Source organism: Amblyomma americanum, chromosome 1 (genome assembly GCF_052857255.1).
Source record: "Amblyomma americanum isolate KBUSLIRL-KWMA chromosome 1, ASM5285725v1, whole genome shotgun sequence".
Classification (NCBI taxonomy): domain Eukaryota; kingdom Metazoa; phylum Arthropoda; class Arachnida; order Ixodida; family Ixodidae; genus Amblyomma; species Amblyomma americanum.
The window spans coordinates 12,183,470-12,201,908 of NC_135497.1; the positions used below are offsets into that span (position 1 = coordinate 12,183,470).

Below are 18,439 nucleotides of genomic sequence, written 5' to 3' on the forward strand. Positions count from 1 at the left end.
AAAAAAAACGGACTTTGAGTAAACATTCTACCACCATATCCAACGAGACGCTCACTGTCGCCCGCGCCGTGCGACGGCCACTGCGGCGCAATCATCGACTGCAGTGCCCTGACACTCCCTATGAGCAGGTCGCGCCTGGCTCTGGCGGGAGAGTCTCGAAACTCAAGTATATCTATAAACATTGAACGAGCCACTGTGCTGGCTAAGCACCTTCATGCGAGCGACGCACCTACACGCGAGCGAGCCGCGTTCACCACCAACGGTCTCCCGTTACTCACTGCAACGGTGTGCACTTCACACCGCCACATGCGCTCAGAGGTGCGTGCTGTCCGCCATGTTATTCAGATATAAATAAAGCACTTGTGATACGTCAGCCATGCCGGCTGGTCGTTCCCTCCTCATGGTCCATGCTAGACAGCACGCTGAATACCCTCATTAAAGCTGCGAACTGGGCGAGTTGGTATTGATTCATATTTGAACAGCGCAATAAAACAACGGGACACAACGAAGAAAGGACACCACAAGCGCTGACTCGCAACTAGATTTTAATTCACGTCCAAGCATCTTAAATACTAAGAACGCCAAACACAAACAAGAGGGAAAAACCAAAAGAAAAACGACACAAAGCTGCTAATCATGCCCACAAAGGTGACAATCAGCACGAGCGCGAGACTACACATCTTGGCCGGATAAAAACATCATCTCTTTATCAGTTAGTGTGACAGAAGGATCACTAATACAGCTATCAGGTTCCAAGCGGATGTGAAAAGCCTCCAAAATTTCCCGCGTTAGGCTGTCATTATGTTTTCCTAGGATGACGGTGTTAGACAACAGAGGGGTGCAAGTACGGTAAGTATTTAAGATGCTTGGACGTGAATTAAAATCTAGTTGCGAGTCAGCGCTTGTGGTGTCCTTTCTTCGTTGTGTCCGGTTGTTTTATTGCGCTGTTCAAATATGAATACCCTCATTTTTCTTATTTTGGCTGCCCCGCACCGAAGCGGGCCCGTTCGAACCGTTCGAACTTCGAAAGCGAAAATGTTCTCGTTTATTCTCGCCGAATGTCACGCGATATCTTCTTTAGCTCCAGCCCTGAAAACGCACGACAGCGAGCGACGGCAAACTGCAGTGGTTATCTGGTCATGGGTGTCGTGCCATGCCAAGCTTTTCGTGTTCTGCGGCGAACAGGTGTTAAGAGACGACGCAACTTGCGGCGCGGCAGCTCAACTTCAAAAATTTTCTCACTTTAAACAAAAATTACTTCGATGAAAATTTCAGAAATGAAACACATTAGAATTAGCTGTATTTTAACTACTGCTGAACCTGGTTAGACAGCGAAAGCTGTGGTGTATCGGGCAGCTAAACACGGCTTGGTGTCTGTAACATTGAGTGCGTTCCGCACACTGGATAGGCAGCGCGCCCACCCTGCCACCCTGGCAGGTGGCAGTTAAATTAATGGTTGATTGCAAGAGGTTGCTCACTCAGTGAACGCTGTGGCCTATTGCTCCAGTACCGGGTGTCTGCCGCAACGTTGTCAGTGCTAGTGCATGCAGCTCACATCTCTCTCACCACCGCCACATACCTCAAAGGGCGATTGAGGTGTCCACTGACCCAGGTAGCCAGTTATGTGCCCTTCCTTTCCTCAAAGTCATCGGAGTCAAGAACGTTGTCAGTTGCAATGAACACAATGAACGTCGACGGCGTATAGCTTCAGTGCCGCATTTCTGCCACAACATTGTCAATGCCAACGCATGCAGCGCACATCTGTCACTACCGCCACGTACCTTAAAGGGGCCATGACATGGTCATTCTTCATATTGCAGTTTTGTGCTTCAATAACTAATACAAGAGCTTATTATTCAGTTTCCGAAATTTGGCTGCCCTGGATGTGCTGTGTCTTCCAAAAAAATGTGATCGAAATTGAGAACGGGAAACTCCTCCAACTGGCAGCGACTGCCATATTGAATGCTCTCGTGATGTCACTAGGGCAGACACGAAGCAACGTCGTCTGCTCTCGTTGCTGAAGTGTGCGCAGCAAGGTCTCTTGTCCACTGTACTTCCGCAGGCGATCAAAGTAGAACTCGTCCCCCATATATGAGTGACTGGTGCCACAAAAGCATTCATAACAGTAACGCAGTTATTCTTAGGTATAGGTAGGGTCTGCTTACACTAGGCCGATACGACGCCGATCGACAGTTGGTTGGCTGGTCTGTATGCAAATGCCATCGCGGATGCACTGGTCAGTCAAGCTAGACCGACGACGACGCCAGCACGACCAACAACCCCATTTCGCGGTAGTGTAAAGAGTGAACTTAGTGAGAACTGGCAGAGTGTGGTGGGGAACTACAGTTGATATGGCATTCTATAAACTTAAGCGTTTTAAAAACTAATGCTAGCCACGGCGACATACGTGATGTGCGTGCACCAGCGAAGATGTGCTTTCATTCGGTGCCTGCACATAGAGCCGATTGGCGAGGCAAGCGACACTAGCAGAAAATGCCGCACAATGGTGCCGCTCGTCGCTCGCCGCCATCGCCTTGGCTTGTGCAGCCGAGCGAAAGCTTCACGTCCGGTGAATAGACGACCCGAAAAACTGCGCTTGTGTACGTTATCCTTATCGAAAAAAGGGAAACAAGCGGCTGCATTTCATATCTTCACACTTTCTTACTAATCAGCGGGGAACTCCTGCCAGATTCTTGAATTTCGGTTGACGGTGGAACGCCGGCCCCTTTCGTGATGAGGCCTAGCGAGTACGCAGGATTCGTGTGTGCGATTTTGGCGATTGCAGAGAGCGAATTCGCAAGTTTTAGCACCTGCAAATAGCTGGCGAGCGTAGTTTGGCTGCAGTGCCCTCAAAGCGACGACTGACTATGTTGTAGGGCGCGAGTACAATAAGGGGGAAGTGCCGATACGTAACCCGGTCTTCACAGCATGTGCTCAAGGCAGCCGGCAGCAGCCGTCAGCGTCGACTTTGGACAACAAATTTGGTTGTTTTCATTAATTCAAGTAATGTCTGAACGTATCTTTAGCTAAAGTAATTTAAAATCAAATATTGATGACATAAGGGGAAGCAGATAAAATTAAACGGGAAGCGCCGGTCCTACGCGAAGCGTGTGCCAAGCAGGCGATATAGCATCAGCGGTGCATATTGCAGTGTTATCGTAGTTTATAAATGAGTAAAAGTACAATTTGTGAGCAATACTACATAATATTTAAGCCAAGGAGAGCCCACCTTGCATTTTATGCCAAGCAAACGAGCAGTGCTGCTTGCGCACAGCTATGTAAACAACCCCAGCGCGGGGCTGCAGTTGTCGTGATCGTCGCATTCTTAGGCCGTAATGTGCACGCACAGTAAACGTAAATATGTACTATTATTTTCAAGCACTCATTTAGATGGCGGCGACTATTTATCGGTGCGAGCAGTGAAAGCATTTGAGCCGCATGGTGTTTTGCAAGCGGCTTGGTTCCTGCAAAAGGGTTCTGCGAGCCGAAGGGAATGTATGTTCGACTTACAAATGCACACGTGCAGCGGGGAAGTCGTCTCGTTTGGGACTTTTCTCTGCTCCTTTCGTGCCTCAAGGTTACTCCAGTGCCATCTGCCACGAGCAAGTCCGCTCTCCTAAGGATCACTCAGCTCTGGTAATAAGCTGAAGGCTTCTGAAAAGAAAACACTGAAAATGCATTTTATTTCGATAAGCTAAAAAAAAGAAGAACTTTTCGTGCGACCGCCGTCTACGATGTGCACGCAGGCACTTCAATAGCTCGCAGCAGACGACATGGGGCGGGTATGCACTTGTGACGTCAGCGATCAGAGGTTGCCAGACCCGCCAGCAGTTCGCAGAAGAAACGGAAAAAATTCGGTTTAAAAATATTTACTGCACAGAATCAACTGAAACTTGGGAGAATTTTAATTGAACGTGTTGAGAATTAAATGCGATAAGCAGGATATGCATGAAAATAGGCTGTCATGGCCCCTTTAAAGCGCGACTGAGGTGGCCACTGTCCCAGGGGGCTTGTTGTGCGCCTTTCCTTTGCTTTCGAAGCTCCTGCTCTTTATCAGTTTCGGCACAGCTGCGGCTCAACGATGCCACGTGGTTCTCCTCAGTTCATTGTCATATGAAATACACGCCGGACAAGCTACGGAAGGGAGAAGTAAATGTTTCGCTTTATAACTGTTCTATTTAACACGCTATTAACTGCTTTTTTACTTTGACCATCTCGGGGTCAAATTAACGGCCATTTATGGCTAAAAATGCACTTTTTTGCAACTTTGGTATTTTTTTTTTACTTCGATGTACGCAGTTTCATCACCTGTAACATTGCTTATCAATACTAAACCTCTAGAAAAGAAAAACTGCTATTTCTGAATTTCCAGGAGCAAGTTGTTATTAAAAAAAACAAAAATGGTACATTTTCATATATATATATATATATATATATATATATATATATATATATATATATATATATATATATATATATATATATATATATATATATATATATATAAAATTTTACAAATATTTATGCCGTTAAGAACAGTCTGGAAATGTTATCATCGAATCTTCTAAGGCCATCCTTCATGGTTCTGACTGCCCTTTCAGCCAGCCCATTTGACTCTGGGTGAAGCCCAGCCATGTGAAGATGCGTTATATTATTCTTTTTCATAAAGGTAGCAAATTCATGACTGGTAAACTGATTGCTGTGATCTGAGACCGCAGTCCTCGGACTGCCAAACCTGCTGAATATATCTCGCGCAAGCAGTTGACTGTAGCCATTGCATTATCTGCTTTAGAGGGACTGCTCCTACCCGCTTGCTGTGCACGTCCACTACAACGAGAAACTTGCCTCCTGCAACTGGCCGTGCGAAATCACATGTATCCTGGGCCAGGATTCTCGGCCAGGGGCTCAATCCACGAGACGGTTCGCTTCTTCACTGGCCGCCGCGCGTCGTCACCGCCGGTGTGACATCTCGCGGAGGCGGGACCGCGGTTTTTATACACGTCATATCAGCTGTCAATGAAGTGAAAGCGAACCGGTGCACCGGCCCGCCATGAAACCGAGACGCTGGCGTTAGCTTCATTGTAAATGTGGATCCTCCATTTGCCTCCTTGATATGAACACTGTTGAATGATTGATTGTTATCAGTGGCCGAACGTATGTGAGGATCTCTTCGACATGCCTGATCATGCTTTAGGTGGCATTTCATGCTTTTGAAGGATTAGTATGCTTACGGTCCACCGAAATAATGGACCAACTCGGGCCGCGATGGACCAACTCGCGTGCTTTGTTTTTTTTGCGACCCTAGTCTACCGAGTGGATGTTAGCCACAGGACATTGGGCACAGCTCGGCGTGAGTGTGCTGACGTGCAGAAAATGATAGAGAAGGTGCTGTTAAAAATCTGCCTGTGCCTCTCCAAGTGTCGCCACGCGTGCTTGCTGAGTGAGGAACGGATAAGAGAGCGCTGTCATTGAGCTCTGTATCTTCACAAACGCGTCATTGTAGCGTGCATTTTAGGTTTTCTTCAAGATCTTTCGCTGTTTCTCTGTGGTGGTAGCAGAAGAGTCCACATCGTTCTACTTATCGGTGATCTCTTGCCAGCGCCGTGCCTTCTTGGTCAGCTGGTTGAGTCCAAATGAAGCATTTGCCATGTAACGCTGCTGCTTTTCTCTGAGCCGTACTCCCTTTCCTTGCCAAGTTAAACGTGAGACATGGTAGGTACCTGTGTTTGCATAGTTGTAGACGAGCTCCTGTTTTCTTGTAGTTAACTTTACCTGGCTGAGTTGTGTTAGCATTCATCCCAGGAGTGCGCAAAAAAGGGAGGCCACATGCTTGTAGCTAAAACTAGCATTTTTTATTACCATGAAGATAAGTTTTACTCGCGAGCTGATAGAGGTATATGTCATCAGAAAAAGTAGTAGTCAATGCTTGCTTTGCTTTATGGAGTCAGAAGGGGTCAGACCTTTCTAAGCGTGGTGAATTCAGCAGTGTTTGAAGATGGAGTCGATTGATGATGCCAGATGATGAAGACAAAGAGGAAATATATTTACAGAATGTACAAGGGCAAACTGCATCACAGAGGCTGAGTCACAAAGACAGTCAAACTAACTGTAACTTAAAAGAAAAATTCTTGCACAGAGAAACACTCTATACAAGACCTTACTCATTGACCCAAGTTTAAAGTCTAGGTCTTTGTAGAATTACGTGCCACTGTACGGAGTCTCTAGCTAAACTGACAGGACTGCCCTCCAATGATTTTACATGCATTTTTAAAGTTTTCGCAAACAAAAGAGTTAATGCGGTCATATTTGGAGGCCCGCCCTAAGCTTCGATAACCAATGAAGGTAGCCACAGCCCCTAAAGGTTGGGCACAGCTTAGAGCCCAGGGCTTGACTAAAAAGAAAAACAAATACATAACGAAAATAATAATAATAATAGCACCTTTATTTTCCATCATTGTGATGGGGAGGTAGGGGGGGAAGGCGGACAATTGGCTTGACGAGGCTTACCTGACCATTCTGCAAGAGGAAATAAATCAAGTGCTCTGTGCTTTCAGGTCAGATGTGGTTCTGCTGTGCTTCTCAATTGCAAATCCCGTGTCTCTGCGCAACTGCAAGGTGATCTGGTACCCCGAGATCCGACAGTTCTGCCCCAACACACCGATCATTCTGGTTGGCTGCAAGAATGACCTTCGCTACATGTATCGTGATGAGGCCTATCTCTCCCTCTGCCGGGACCGCAGTCCTTTCTTCAGGTGCGTGACATTCACATAGCTCTTTTTCTCCACAAAAAAATTCCTTGCAAGCGGAATCTGCCCATGCCCGGTCCCTCGCTCTGTTTTGGTTTTGACAGCCAAACGTGTCGAGCTTTGTTCATGTTGCGGGAGGCTTAAAAAAACTGCTTCGCTGTTTTACATCACAAGAGAAGATGGAATGAAGAAGCAGCTAAGATAGCGTGGTTTTTGTATGCCCTGAGCTAAACTGGCATTGTTTGGCAGCTGAAACCATGGATGTGTGTACTGGACATGGGTGAATTCCATGTAGTGATCTATGTTTACTAATGTCTTGCACAGCATAACCGGGAAAAAACACATGACTAAAATTTGATGGTGTCTGTGCTCTTTCAACTTTCATTTGTGTAATGTGCTCATACTGTGTTGGAAAACCCTTAGGGTTATATCTGAAAGCGCCTTTCACAGAGATACGTACCCTCATAGTGCCTCTTGTATTTGTATGGAATTTTGATATTTAGCTTGAGCAGCGGTTATGAATTGTGTGGTGCAACAACAGCAGGGTCGTATTAGCAGGGTTCGCATGGCCCATGCCAGCTTCTACATAGGATCTCTCCACTCGCCAAAGGCCCGAATCCCCCCGCTGTCGTTGGGAGTGTGGCAGTGTCGTGTAATCTCATGAGCAACAGCTACTGCGTTCTCCTGTCAATGAATGTGGTGCTTCAACATGTTGTGTACCAAGGATTTGCAGTTGGATAAGCGCACGGGATCAAAAAGAAAACACTGGGAGTTCGAACTGGTTGGCATTCAGATAAGTTGTTTTCAACAAATTGTGATTGGGTGGCTGGTTGGGCTGTTCAAATTGCAGTTGTTTCCTCGTAAGTGGGCTGCCGTTGGGGATTGCCAGAATATATACAACACAGTAGTTGTAGTGAGTGCGTCCAGCTGCCTTTCAGATGCCAGTTGGACTTAAAACCTAATCGGCCACTGCACGGGTTCACTGCAGTGTGGGAGTACTGAGCCGACTGGCGACACATTGTGCGGATTAATCCTCTGGCCAGCTTTCTCAGGGGGGTACCAACTTCCACCCAATTGTGTCAAAATACACTCAGAGAGTTTGCAATTGGATTTTTTTCCATTTGGAATTCAATATGCCTTTTTTTATCTTGTCATTACAACTGGAAGTCTCAGCTGGAACCTCTGGTTGTTTTGCAATACAGAAGTGGGGATTAGCCAGTTAGAAAGTTTAATTAGGAAGCTACTGCTTTTCTCACTTGGAATTCTCATAATAAACATAATAAAGCACATTAAAATGGCTCTTGTTTTAAATATTAGCATGCAGCTTGATCCGCTCAATTGTATTATGGTTTGCATTGTCACCGTTGTGATTACATGAAATAACTTGGCTTATCGTGCAAGTGCCACTGGCTCCGGCGAGGGAGTCCCATAAGTGTGGTGTTTATAAAAGCTTGAGAGAAAATGCATGGCCTTTGACCTTTGCGGTCATGCGCTCAATTTCCATTTGTGTGACCAGTTGGAAAGTAGTTCCAGTTGCTTCATACAAGCACACACAGATGAAGACAGAGAGACGTAGGCGATCACTTCAAGCTGATCGTGTATTGACATGTACACCTTCTCTCATTATGATGTCATAAAGAATGTACTATATATCATCCTTCTTTGTCAATAAACAATTAGTCGGAAGTGAGCGCTTTTGCTGTCCTCATTTTTCTCTGTCCTCATCCATGTGCGCTTATATGTGAGCCACAATGCAACACCAACTCATCCAACAGTCTGGGCTTTTGAGCTTCATTGAGAACTGCCATGTTGAGTGTGTACGATGTATGAGTTCATGCTGTATTTATGCACATTTTCCTTCCGCTTTAGTTAAGAAGTGCATTCTGATAGAATAGAGCTTGAAATTAGACTTATCAAGTTTTCCTTTGAATACGTAGCCTCAGGTGGAGGTGGCCAGTTTTCGTCTTTGGTCACTTCAGCTTGAAATATAAGGTAGAGCATGCAAAAGAAAACACAAGCATGCCCAACGAGCAGTGTTTGGAAAAATCGTGCACTTTAACCTTCATTGATGCCAAGGAATTCATCAGGAGTTAAATTTTAAAAATGTTGAACAAATTCGTCTTGCGGGAACGCTACGATCTACAAACTGTAGACCAAGTCCTTGGCCTTCTGGGAGATGCAAAGATATTCACAAAACTGGATGCAACGTTTGGTTTTTATCAAGTCCAGCTTGCAGAAGAATCACTGGCGTGACCTCGTCACGCCTTTTGGACGTTACTGCTTTTGTTGGATGCCCTTTGGTATCAAATCAGCCCCAGAATTTTTTAAAAAGCAAATGTATACAGTTCTGGAAGGTCTTGAAGGCATCATCTGCATAATTGATGATGTCCTCGTTTTTTGACCGTTTTTTTGAAGAACATGACACTTGGCTTCAAGAAGTCCTCACAAGGCTTTCTCAAGCTGGAATCACCTTGAATAAGGAAAAGTGCTGTTTTTGCCAGACAGAAGTTTCGTTCTTTAGGGTTAATGTGTTGGCACAAGGCATATGCCCAGACCTGAACGAGTTCAAGGCAGTGAAGGACATGCATCCACCCACAGACATAGCTGGTGCCCGGCGACTCTTGGGCATGGTCAATTACCTGGGCCATTTTATCTCACATTCCTCAGATGCCACAGCCCCTATCAGGGCTCTTCTGGAGAAGAATGCTGCATGGTCACGGTATCACAAACAAGAGTCTGCATTTGCTGCAGTGAAAGAGATGTGCACCTCTGACTGTTGCATGGCAAAGTATCGTCCTGCTTACCCAGTGATCGTCTCTGCCGATGCAAGCTCCTTTGGCTTGCGTGCTGTCCTTCTACAAATGCAACCTTCAGGAGACAGGTTTCCTATTTCATTCGCCTCACGGTGCTTGACAACAACAGAGCAAAGGTGCAGTCTGTGTCATCCTTGTGTAGAGTGCTGGAGGGGCGCGTACCTGGTAACAAAAATGGAAATTAGAGAGCAGCAATTGATTTCTGGGCAAAGTGCTCATGTCTATGTTGTTTGCGGGTCTATCTGGTACTACTTACGCTCAAGTCTTGCCCTTGGAACCTAGCGGTTGCGACAAGATGTGGATTTGTTTGCAGGGAAGTGCACCGCTCGAGCGCTCTACACAAGGGTGATGTGGACTGTACAGCCAAACTGAAAAGGAGGCCTTAGCTGTTGTGTGGGCCATTCAGAGGTTTGACAAGTTTCACGGTCTGTTTTTTGAAGTTGAAACTGATCATCAACCACTAGTCCCACTATTTGGAAAACTAGACCTGGACGCTTTGCCACCTCGCATTCAGTGTTTGCGACTCAAGGTGATGGCATATCAGTTGAACATGTAGTATGTCCCAGGAAAGCTGCTTGCCACAGCTGACACAATATCACGTGTCTCTACGGAGCTAGCTGATACTCCTCATCCTGTGGACACAGTCGAAGTGTTTTCGACGGAGGTTTTGCAGGAGGCCGCAGCAGTAGCTGCGCTACAGACTGAAGATGTAAAGAGCGTGCAAGCAGAGGATGGTTAGTGCAGCACATTGATTTCTCTCTGCCCCCCGAAGTGGTCACCGGGAACACGACAGCCTGCTGAGTCATTGAAATCATGAAAAGCATCTTCTCACAGCATGGCATCCTGAAAGTGTTGCAATCCGACAATGGGCATCCATGCAGTCCAAGGAATTCGTGCACTTCATGGCTTCATATGGCAGTGAACATGTAACATGCAGCCCAAACTATCCTGAGTCTGATTGAGAGGCTAAGCGCATGGTGCGCACCGTGAAGAGCTTGTTCCAAAAGGCAGCAACCTGGCTCTTTTGAACTACAGAGATACAGCGGGCGTCACAGGGTTTAGCCCTGCGTAACTTCTAATGGGCAGAAGACTCCGAACAAAGCTGCCCAAGGAGGAACAACAAATGCTGCCAGCAAAAGCAGCGGAGCAAGATGGGAGTGACGAAGACGCATGCTACAAGAAAAAACAGGGAGCCAACTTCAATCAGCGGCATCGCACCAGAGACCTCTCAACACTTCAAGATGGTGCCCGGGTATGGATACACCCAGAGAGGGTCAAGGCAACAGTTCTCAGCCCTTCAAAGTGTCCAAGGTGTTTCACATTTGAGGCAGAGGAGGGAGCAATCCTGCATAACAACCGGCACAACCTGGTCCCATTCCAACCAGAAGAACACACGGCTGCCACTTCAGAGACGTATTGCGGACTGGAGCCACAATGCCGCTAAGAAGCAGTTCGTGGGGAAGGCACTGAGGCACCACCTCATCAACAGCAACCACTTGCAAGTTGACAGCAAAGAAGACTACACCACGGAAAGTGACTGCGCCCACAAAAACAAGGTCACCTCCTCTTGAACCGTCCAACCACCACAGAGGCCCAGTGCTAATGACTAGGTACAGCAGGCGAGTCGTACCACCAGTTAGGCTGGACTTGTAAAAACATTGCGTTGGGGGTTGAGTTTGTTCTTAAGGAGAGAGTTGTAGAGGGCGCTGTCCCTCAACTAGCATAGGCATTTAGCAACCCTGTGCTCGCTTTTATATACCAGGTGTCCCAGATAAATGTAACTAAGCTTTTAGAAAACACGGAATGTCCTCGCCGCATGAAACCAATTGAGGGTTGTTTAGAGCTGTATGACCTAGTTTGCAGAATTTTTTGTTCTTTAAAAATAATTAATTAGTTAAGACTAATTAGCCAGCTTTTTAATTACTGGCTTTAGGAACAAGTTGCCAATGGAAAAGTTGTAGACTGCTTTGAGAAACAGCTGACTGAAATGTTTGCACCAAGATACCATTGATGTAAAGTAGTTTTTTACCGGCCTTAAACCCTAACTTGCACAATAAACAAAAACTTCCACGTGACAACGATGCCACTTCAACATCACAAGAAGTGTCTTAGAGAACAAAATCCGGTAGTTTCTGAAGTGCTCTCCCCGATGAGCCTTTGCGTGCATGTTGGGGCAGAGATGTGAGCCAGTAGCTGGTCACGATGTTTTTTTTTTTTAAGGCCAATAAATAAAGCTGCGTTAATTGTACTTTGATAAAAACAGAGCTGCTAGCGGTTTTTTGAGACGGTCTACAACTTTTCCATTGACACCTTGTTCCTCAAGTCAATAATTAAAAGGTTAGCTAACTACACTTAACTAATCAATTAAATTTGAAGAACAAAAATATACTGCAGACTAAGGCATGTGACTCTGAACAATCCTCAGTTGGTTTCACAGGGCTAGAACACTTTGTTTTTTTTAAAGCTTCATTACATTTCGCTAGGACACCTGGTATATATGGTTGGAAGCGCTGCAATAAAGAGCGCAGTTTGGTTTCATACACTTTGTGTGTGCTTAGCTGCATCAATGCTGCTGCGGGTCATGCATAGGGCCCGTAATACGAGACACTTCCAAATAAAAAATTTGTACCCTGTCTCCACTCTCCCAGTTTTGGGCCCTGTCTTGTCTGCGTCCTTGTGTCGTCAAATATCATGGTACACCTAAAAAATTTTCTTCAAGTGCCTCAAAAGGTTTCACGCAATGCGGCCTTTAATATGCCATGTGTCCTAGCTAAATGTAACTAAGTTTTTAAAAGACATAGAGTGTCTTATTTGAGTGAAATCAACACAGTGCTGTTGAGACTAATGGGGCCTAGTCTGCGGTATTTTTTCCGTTCTGCAAAGTTAGTTATTTAGTAAAGACTAGCTAGCCAACTTTTTAAGTATTGGCTTCATGAAAAGGGTGTAAATTCAAAAATTGTTGACAACCTTGAAAGACTGCCAACTGAAATGTTTGGAACAAGGTACCATTTATATAACTTCTTTTTTTGCCGGCCTTAAAACTGTGCGATATTCAAAATCAACCACTTTCCAGTGGAGCTTCTTGAGCGCTGTTAGAGAAAAAGGATTTGCTTATTTCTGGAATGCTGGCTCAGAGAGGGCTTCACATTTGCGCTGTGCGCGTGATATAAGGGGCTTTTTTTCTCCGAGATCACGTCTTGAGTGCTCAAGTGGCGCCACTGTGAATTGGTAGATTTTGCATATCGCACACTTTCTTTTAGGGCCAGTGTCAAAGCCAAGTAAATGGTAAAATGCTGCAAACATTTCAGCCAGCTGTTTTTCATGCTGATCTACAGCTTTCGAATTAGTTTTTCCCCAAAGCCAATATCTAAAAAGTTAGCTTTAGTTAGTCGTAACTAATTATCTAACTTTACAGAATAAAAAAAAGTACTGCAGACTAGGCCACATGACTCCACAATACTGAGTTGGTTTCACTTGCCTAGACACCCTGTTTTTTTAAAACCTCAGTTCCATTTAGCTGGGATACCTGGTATATTTTTCAGTATACAACCTTTGTCCGTAAAGTTCCGAGACTGAGTTCATTAAAAAAATGCACTTAACATTGAAATCATTTGTGCGGCACCCCTTCGAAATGTATTCTCCCTTGCAGTCTATACACAGCTTCCAATGCTTGAGGTCTTGGAAACAGTTGGAAAACGCTTCTTTTGGCAGGGCTGTCAGCTCCTTTGTCGTGGCGTCTTGAATGGCTTCCACGCTCCACATCCAGCGACCTTTTAGGGCTCTCTTCATACGAAGAAACAGGAAAAAATTGCATGGGGAGAGGTCAGGCGAGCATGGCGGATGGGGAAGTACAGTAATGCTGTGCTTGGCGAGAAATTTTGTCACGCTGAGTGCAGTGTGCGGCCTTGCGTTGTCGTGGAGAAGGCTTCATTGTTCAGATGTCCATAGTCAGGGTAATGGCGTCGCAGTGCATCACGCATATGTTGGAGCTCGCGGATATAAAACTCCTGATTCACCGTCTGCCCTTGTGGGACGAACTCGTGGTGTATGACACCTCTGGCATCCAAAAAAAACTATCAGCATTGTCTTTGTTTTGGTCTTCTGTCGCCACACTTTTCTCGACGCAGCAGAGCTTGTGGACTGCCATTCGGCGCTCTGCCTCTTTGAGGATCGTATTGAAAACACCATGTTTCGTCTTCAGCAATGATGCTGTCGACGAATGCAGCATCCTTCTTTGCCTCGGAGAGCAAATCAGTGCTCACTGATGCCCGCGTGTCCTTCTAGTCCTGTGTGAGGGAGTGCGGCACAAGTCTGGCATTCAGCTTTCGTTTCCCCAAATTCTCGCGCAAAATTTGGTGGCATGTTGTCTTACTAATGTCGAGAGCATCTGATAGCATGTGGACAGTAATGGTGTGGTCTTGCTGCACGATTTCTCTCATCCGAGCCACGTTGTTTTTAGTCCGTGAGGTTGAAGGGCGCCCCTGCCTTGTGTGGTCTTCCACTGGCATTCGCCCCTGCCTTGTGTAGTCTTCCACTGGCATTCTCCCCGAAACGAACCTCTTGTGCTACTTGAAAACTCGCACCTGCGATAATGTCTCGTTGCCATAAGCATCACGAAGGAGCTCATACGTCTGTGTGAATGTCTTGCCAAGCTTCACACAGAATTTTATCTTTACACGCTATTAGAGGTGGATGTTCATCTCTCCACATTCACTCACAGCAGAATGCTGAGACGACTAGTGACAACATATTTTTCTTCATGCAGTACCATCAAGCGGCTGCCACAGCAATTAACATAAATAGCTCAGGTTAGCCCGAAAACATGGCCTGAAAACATGGCGCTACACATACGCACCAACATTTATTTTGGGGAATCATTTCTAGAGAAGAAATTAAATCACTCTCGAAACTTTACGGACAAAGGTTGCATATTGTAGTAATAACGTATAAATATTGTTACGTAATAATAATGAAATAAAATGGTTGCTCTACACTTTTTTTTTTATTCACATACCCTAAAAGCCCTTTTCGGGCATTACATTGGGGGGGTGTACAGTTACAAATAAAAAATACTCAACACACAGTTATACAAGCAACACAAATCTAAAACCAAGGAAAAACAGTACAGAAAACTCGAAGTTGAGCATACGCAGGAATGGAGCCTTCCTAATGAGAATTTATTTGTAAAAAAACAGTTCAGTTTTTGCACAAAGGCATCGTGATTTAAGGTGAAGGCAATATCACCTGGTAACTTGTTCTTATGATGAATGGCAAGGAACAGTGGTGAATGAATAAAGAGGTGAGTACGTGCAAACATGCATTCGATTTTGCGAGCATGATCTAAGCGTGATAATAGTGCTAGTATTCTTCTCTTTTCGAGTGAAGGTAGCTTTAGCGACGCTTTGATTGCCGTTATGCATGAATGACTTGAATGGTCCTTAGTTATAAATCTCGCTACTTTATTTTGTATTGACTCCAGTTTGTGAATTAAGTACAATTGATGTTTGTGAATTAAGTACAATTGATGCGGGTTCCAAATTAAGGATGCGTATTCTATTTTGAACGGACAAGGGTAGTGTAAGCTAAAAGTTTGGTGGCAGGATCAGCTTGGTGGAAGTGACGTCTGATGAAACCAAGTGCTTTAGATGATTTACTGACAATTGCATCGATATCATTATTCCATGTTAGATCAGACGAAAGATGAACACCTAGGTATTTGACTGAGGAGATATTGGGAGTACTATTCATAAAATAAGTGATTTTGAAGGTGATTATTGGTGGTGAATGTTATATTCCTTGTTTTAGAGACGTAATTTGCATTTGCCACTGTTCACACGAAGTGGTGATTCTGTCCAGGTCTGTCTGCAAAGAGTTCATGTCGTCAGGGTTGGTAATCTGTCTATATATAACGCAGTCATCAGCAAATAATCTAGCAGTAGAGGTAATAAATTCACTTATATCATTAATGTAGATCAAGAACAAAATTGGTCCAAGCACCGAGCCTTGCGGCACACCAGATTTTACCATGGTTGGGGAAGAACAGCACCCATTTACACAAACATATTGATAACGATTGGTAAGAAAATTAGTAATCTAGGTATTAGTATGCTTGTTAATGTTGAGAGAATTCAGTTTCAGTAATAAACGGTAATGGGGTACCTTATCAAATGCTTTCGCGAAATCAATAAATATAACGTCAATCCTTAGTTTAGCATGCACGTCATGATGAAGGTTGGTTATTAATTCAAACAACTGCGTCTCACACGAACGACCATGTAGGAAACCATGCTGATTAGGGGAAAAGAAGTTGTGCTCGGTTAAGTATTTCTTCATGGCAGATGATATATGCTCCAACTGTATACTGGTTAAGGAGATATGTCTGTAATTTGTTAGCATGGATTGGCCACCTGATTTAAATATAGGAGTAACACAAGCAAGTTTCCACAAGTCACGTACGCACCCAGTGTCAAGAGATTGCTGGAACAAGGCAGTAAAATGTGAGATACAATAGGCTTTAATTTTAGCAGTTTCGGGCATATACCACCTGGACCAGGCGACGAGTTAATCTGTAGTATGTCAATAGCTTTTTCTATCCCCTCATGAGTGATAAGATTACTCATGGTGGCACTAATAGAAGTGAAGTTAAGATCGGGGGATTGGCATCTCTTCAGTGAATGCGGAACTAAAAAATACATTAAATTTTGTTGCTGCCTGTGATGGCGAAAGGTGTTCATCATACTTTATAATTGATAAATTTCTAGCTGAAGACTTGGGATTTATTACTTTCCAAAATTTCTTGATATTTTTTAATAGAGCCGATATATCATAATTAAAACTTTGTCTTTAGCTGCTTCTATTTCTTTCTTGCTTGCTGCTGCATGATTCCTGTAACGCTCCCAATCACCATTCGAGGCAGTCTGTTTTGCTCTAGAGTATAAATGCTTCTTTTTATTGATGCATCGCTTTACTTGTGAAGTGAACCATATATTAGACACTTTTAGTTGGCCATATGGAATGGGCTTACGTACGCAGGAGCGTTGTGGGTCGCGAGTGCGCATGCGCACAACATTTTGTACCGCTGGGCCGCTTGCATACATACGCACGTATCGTGTTGTTGCGTGTGTGCACTACGGGCACGTTACGGGATGCGTTGACAAGATGGCGGTGCCCAGCTCACCCGCTTCAGAATTAATACATGCCGCCGCTACATTCTTCGATGGGATAGCTCGCTCAAATGGCAGCGGTTCGCTTTTATTTCGCACACTCGTGCCGACACGTAGAGGTAGAAGCTATAACTAGCCCCTGTTTTTCAGATAATTTGGCGATTTTCAACCTGTTAGGCCTAACTAAATGCACTGTGTTTTCCTCGTAGCAACGACACCTGGCGAAGCACTTCTCTGGCTTTTAGTCAGTAGTTACATTTTCTTCTATTTGCATAGTTTTTCTTCTTGGAACAAAAAAAGACTCGCAATGCAGCCACCTTCGTTACCAGTAATTACGGATTAAAATTTCTGCAACCCAGCATTGATGTGTTTTGACGTCACTAGATGGCGCTTCTTTCTACACGTGCGCCTGAGGGACACTACGGCACGGCCAACTGAAAGTGCCGTGTTTACACTATTCACAGCGTACGCAACGCAGTAATTCCGCGTTTCCGCGTTTTCCACCTTTCCGCGTTTTCACGACAAAGAAATGTGTTGAAGAATTCTTCAGAGAACGACGAAAGCTCGCTCAAGATTAGGTTGCCATTTGCTGGCGTATAATCGCATATGACCTTATTTTGCATTTCAGGCTTTTTAATTGGTAGAGCATACTCGCAGTGTAAAACATTGTGGTCACGAATGTGCTCTAATACGTTTACATGCATATTTTGTGGCTCAGTTGTCAGCACCAGATCTAAGACAGCAGCTCCACGCGTTGGACAAGATACGGTTTGGGTCAGATTAAACAAGGAAAGTAAATCAAGAAATTCCGTACATTCGCGTTGCCTTGTACCACTAGTGGGTGCGCACGCCAGCCAGTCTATTCCGGGATAGTTGAAATCACCAGCCAGGATTATTTTGTTCGGGTACTTGTTTGCAAGAAAACTGAGTGATTCGCCAAGGTCGTCAACAAACTGATTCTGTGCTTCTGGCGGACGGTAACATACACCGATGGCACAGGTAACAGCAGTCGATAAGTGTACCACAACCCACAAAATTTCCATGTCGGAGCCGGTGTCTACAATGCAAGCTTGAAAGCAGTTTTTGATTGCAATTAAAACACCGCCACCACGAGAAGTTGGCCTGTCTTTTCGAAACAACATAAAACAGCTTGATAGTGAAAGTTCGTTGTTCGTAACATCAGATGGTAACGAAGTTTCAATGCGAAGGGTAATATCGGCAGCACAACATTCAGTGAGAGCGCATAGCTTGTCTTGTGTAACAGGCTTTGGAAGTTGGACACGATGATGGACAGTGCCCCTTCAACTTTATCATTTCTACGTCATTCGGTGCTGACCGTTTCACGCCTTTCAAGTAAAACTACCCAATCCTGCGAGCTATCATATGTATACAGATCCTTTCTAAAAAGAAGCTTGTCAAAAAAAGAAGCTTATATTTTTCAATATCAGATTCCCGTTGCGCGTGCACAAAATCCATCCATATGAATTGAATTCTTGGTGAAAAATCTTCTTCAATCCAGACCTGGGACGTCTCTGTCTTTGAGTTTGTGAGCGTTCCTTAAGATGTTACACTTGTCTTTGAAGTTCAAGAACTTTACAACTATTGGGCGGACGTGATTTTGTTTATACTGTCCTACTTTGTGGGCTGGTTCAGTTTCTCCTGCCTGGATGTCAAAATTTTCCGACATAAATTCAGTGACTACCTTTTCTGCGTATTT

The 18,439-nt window shown here is 44.6% G+C and overlaps 1 protein-coding gene across 1 annotated transcript in view; it reads left to right on the forward strand.

Moving 5' to 3' along the window:
* RhoBTB (Rho-related BTB domain containing) overlaps window positions 1-18,439 on the forward strand; it is an 87,037-nt gene that overhangs the window by 49,662 nt on the left and 18,936 nt on the right. The window contains 1 exon segment of the mRNA XM_077650903.1: window positions 6,555-6,752. Within this exon segment, the coding sequence (XP_077507029.1) occupies window positions 6,555-6,752 (198 nt within the window).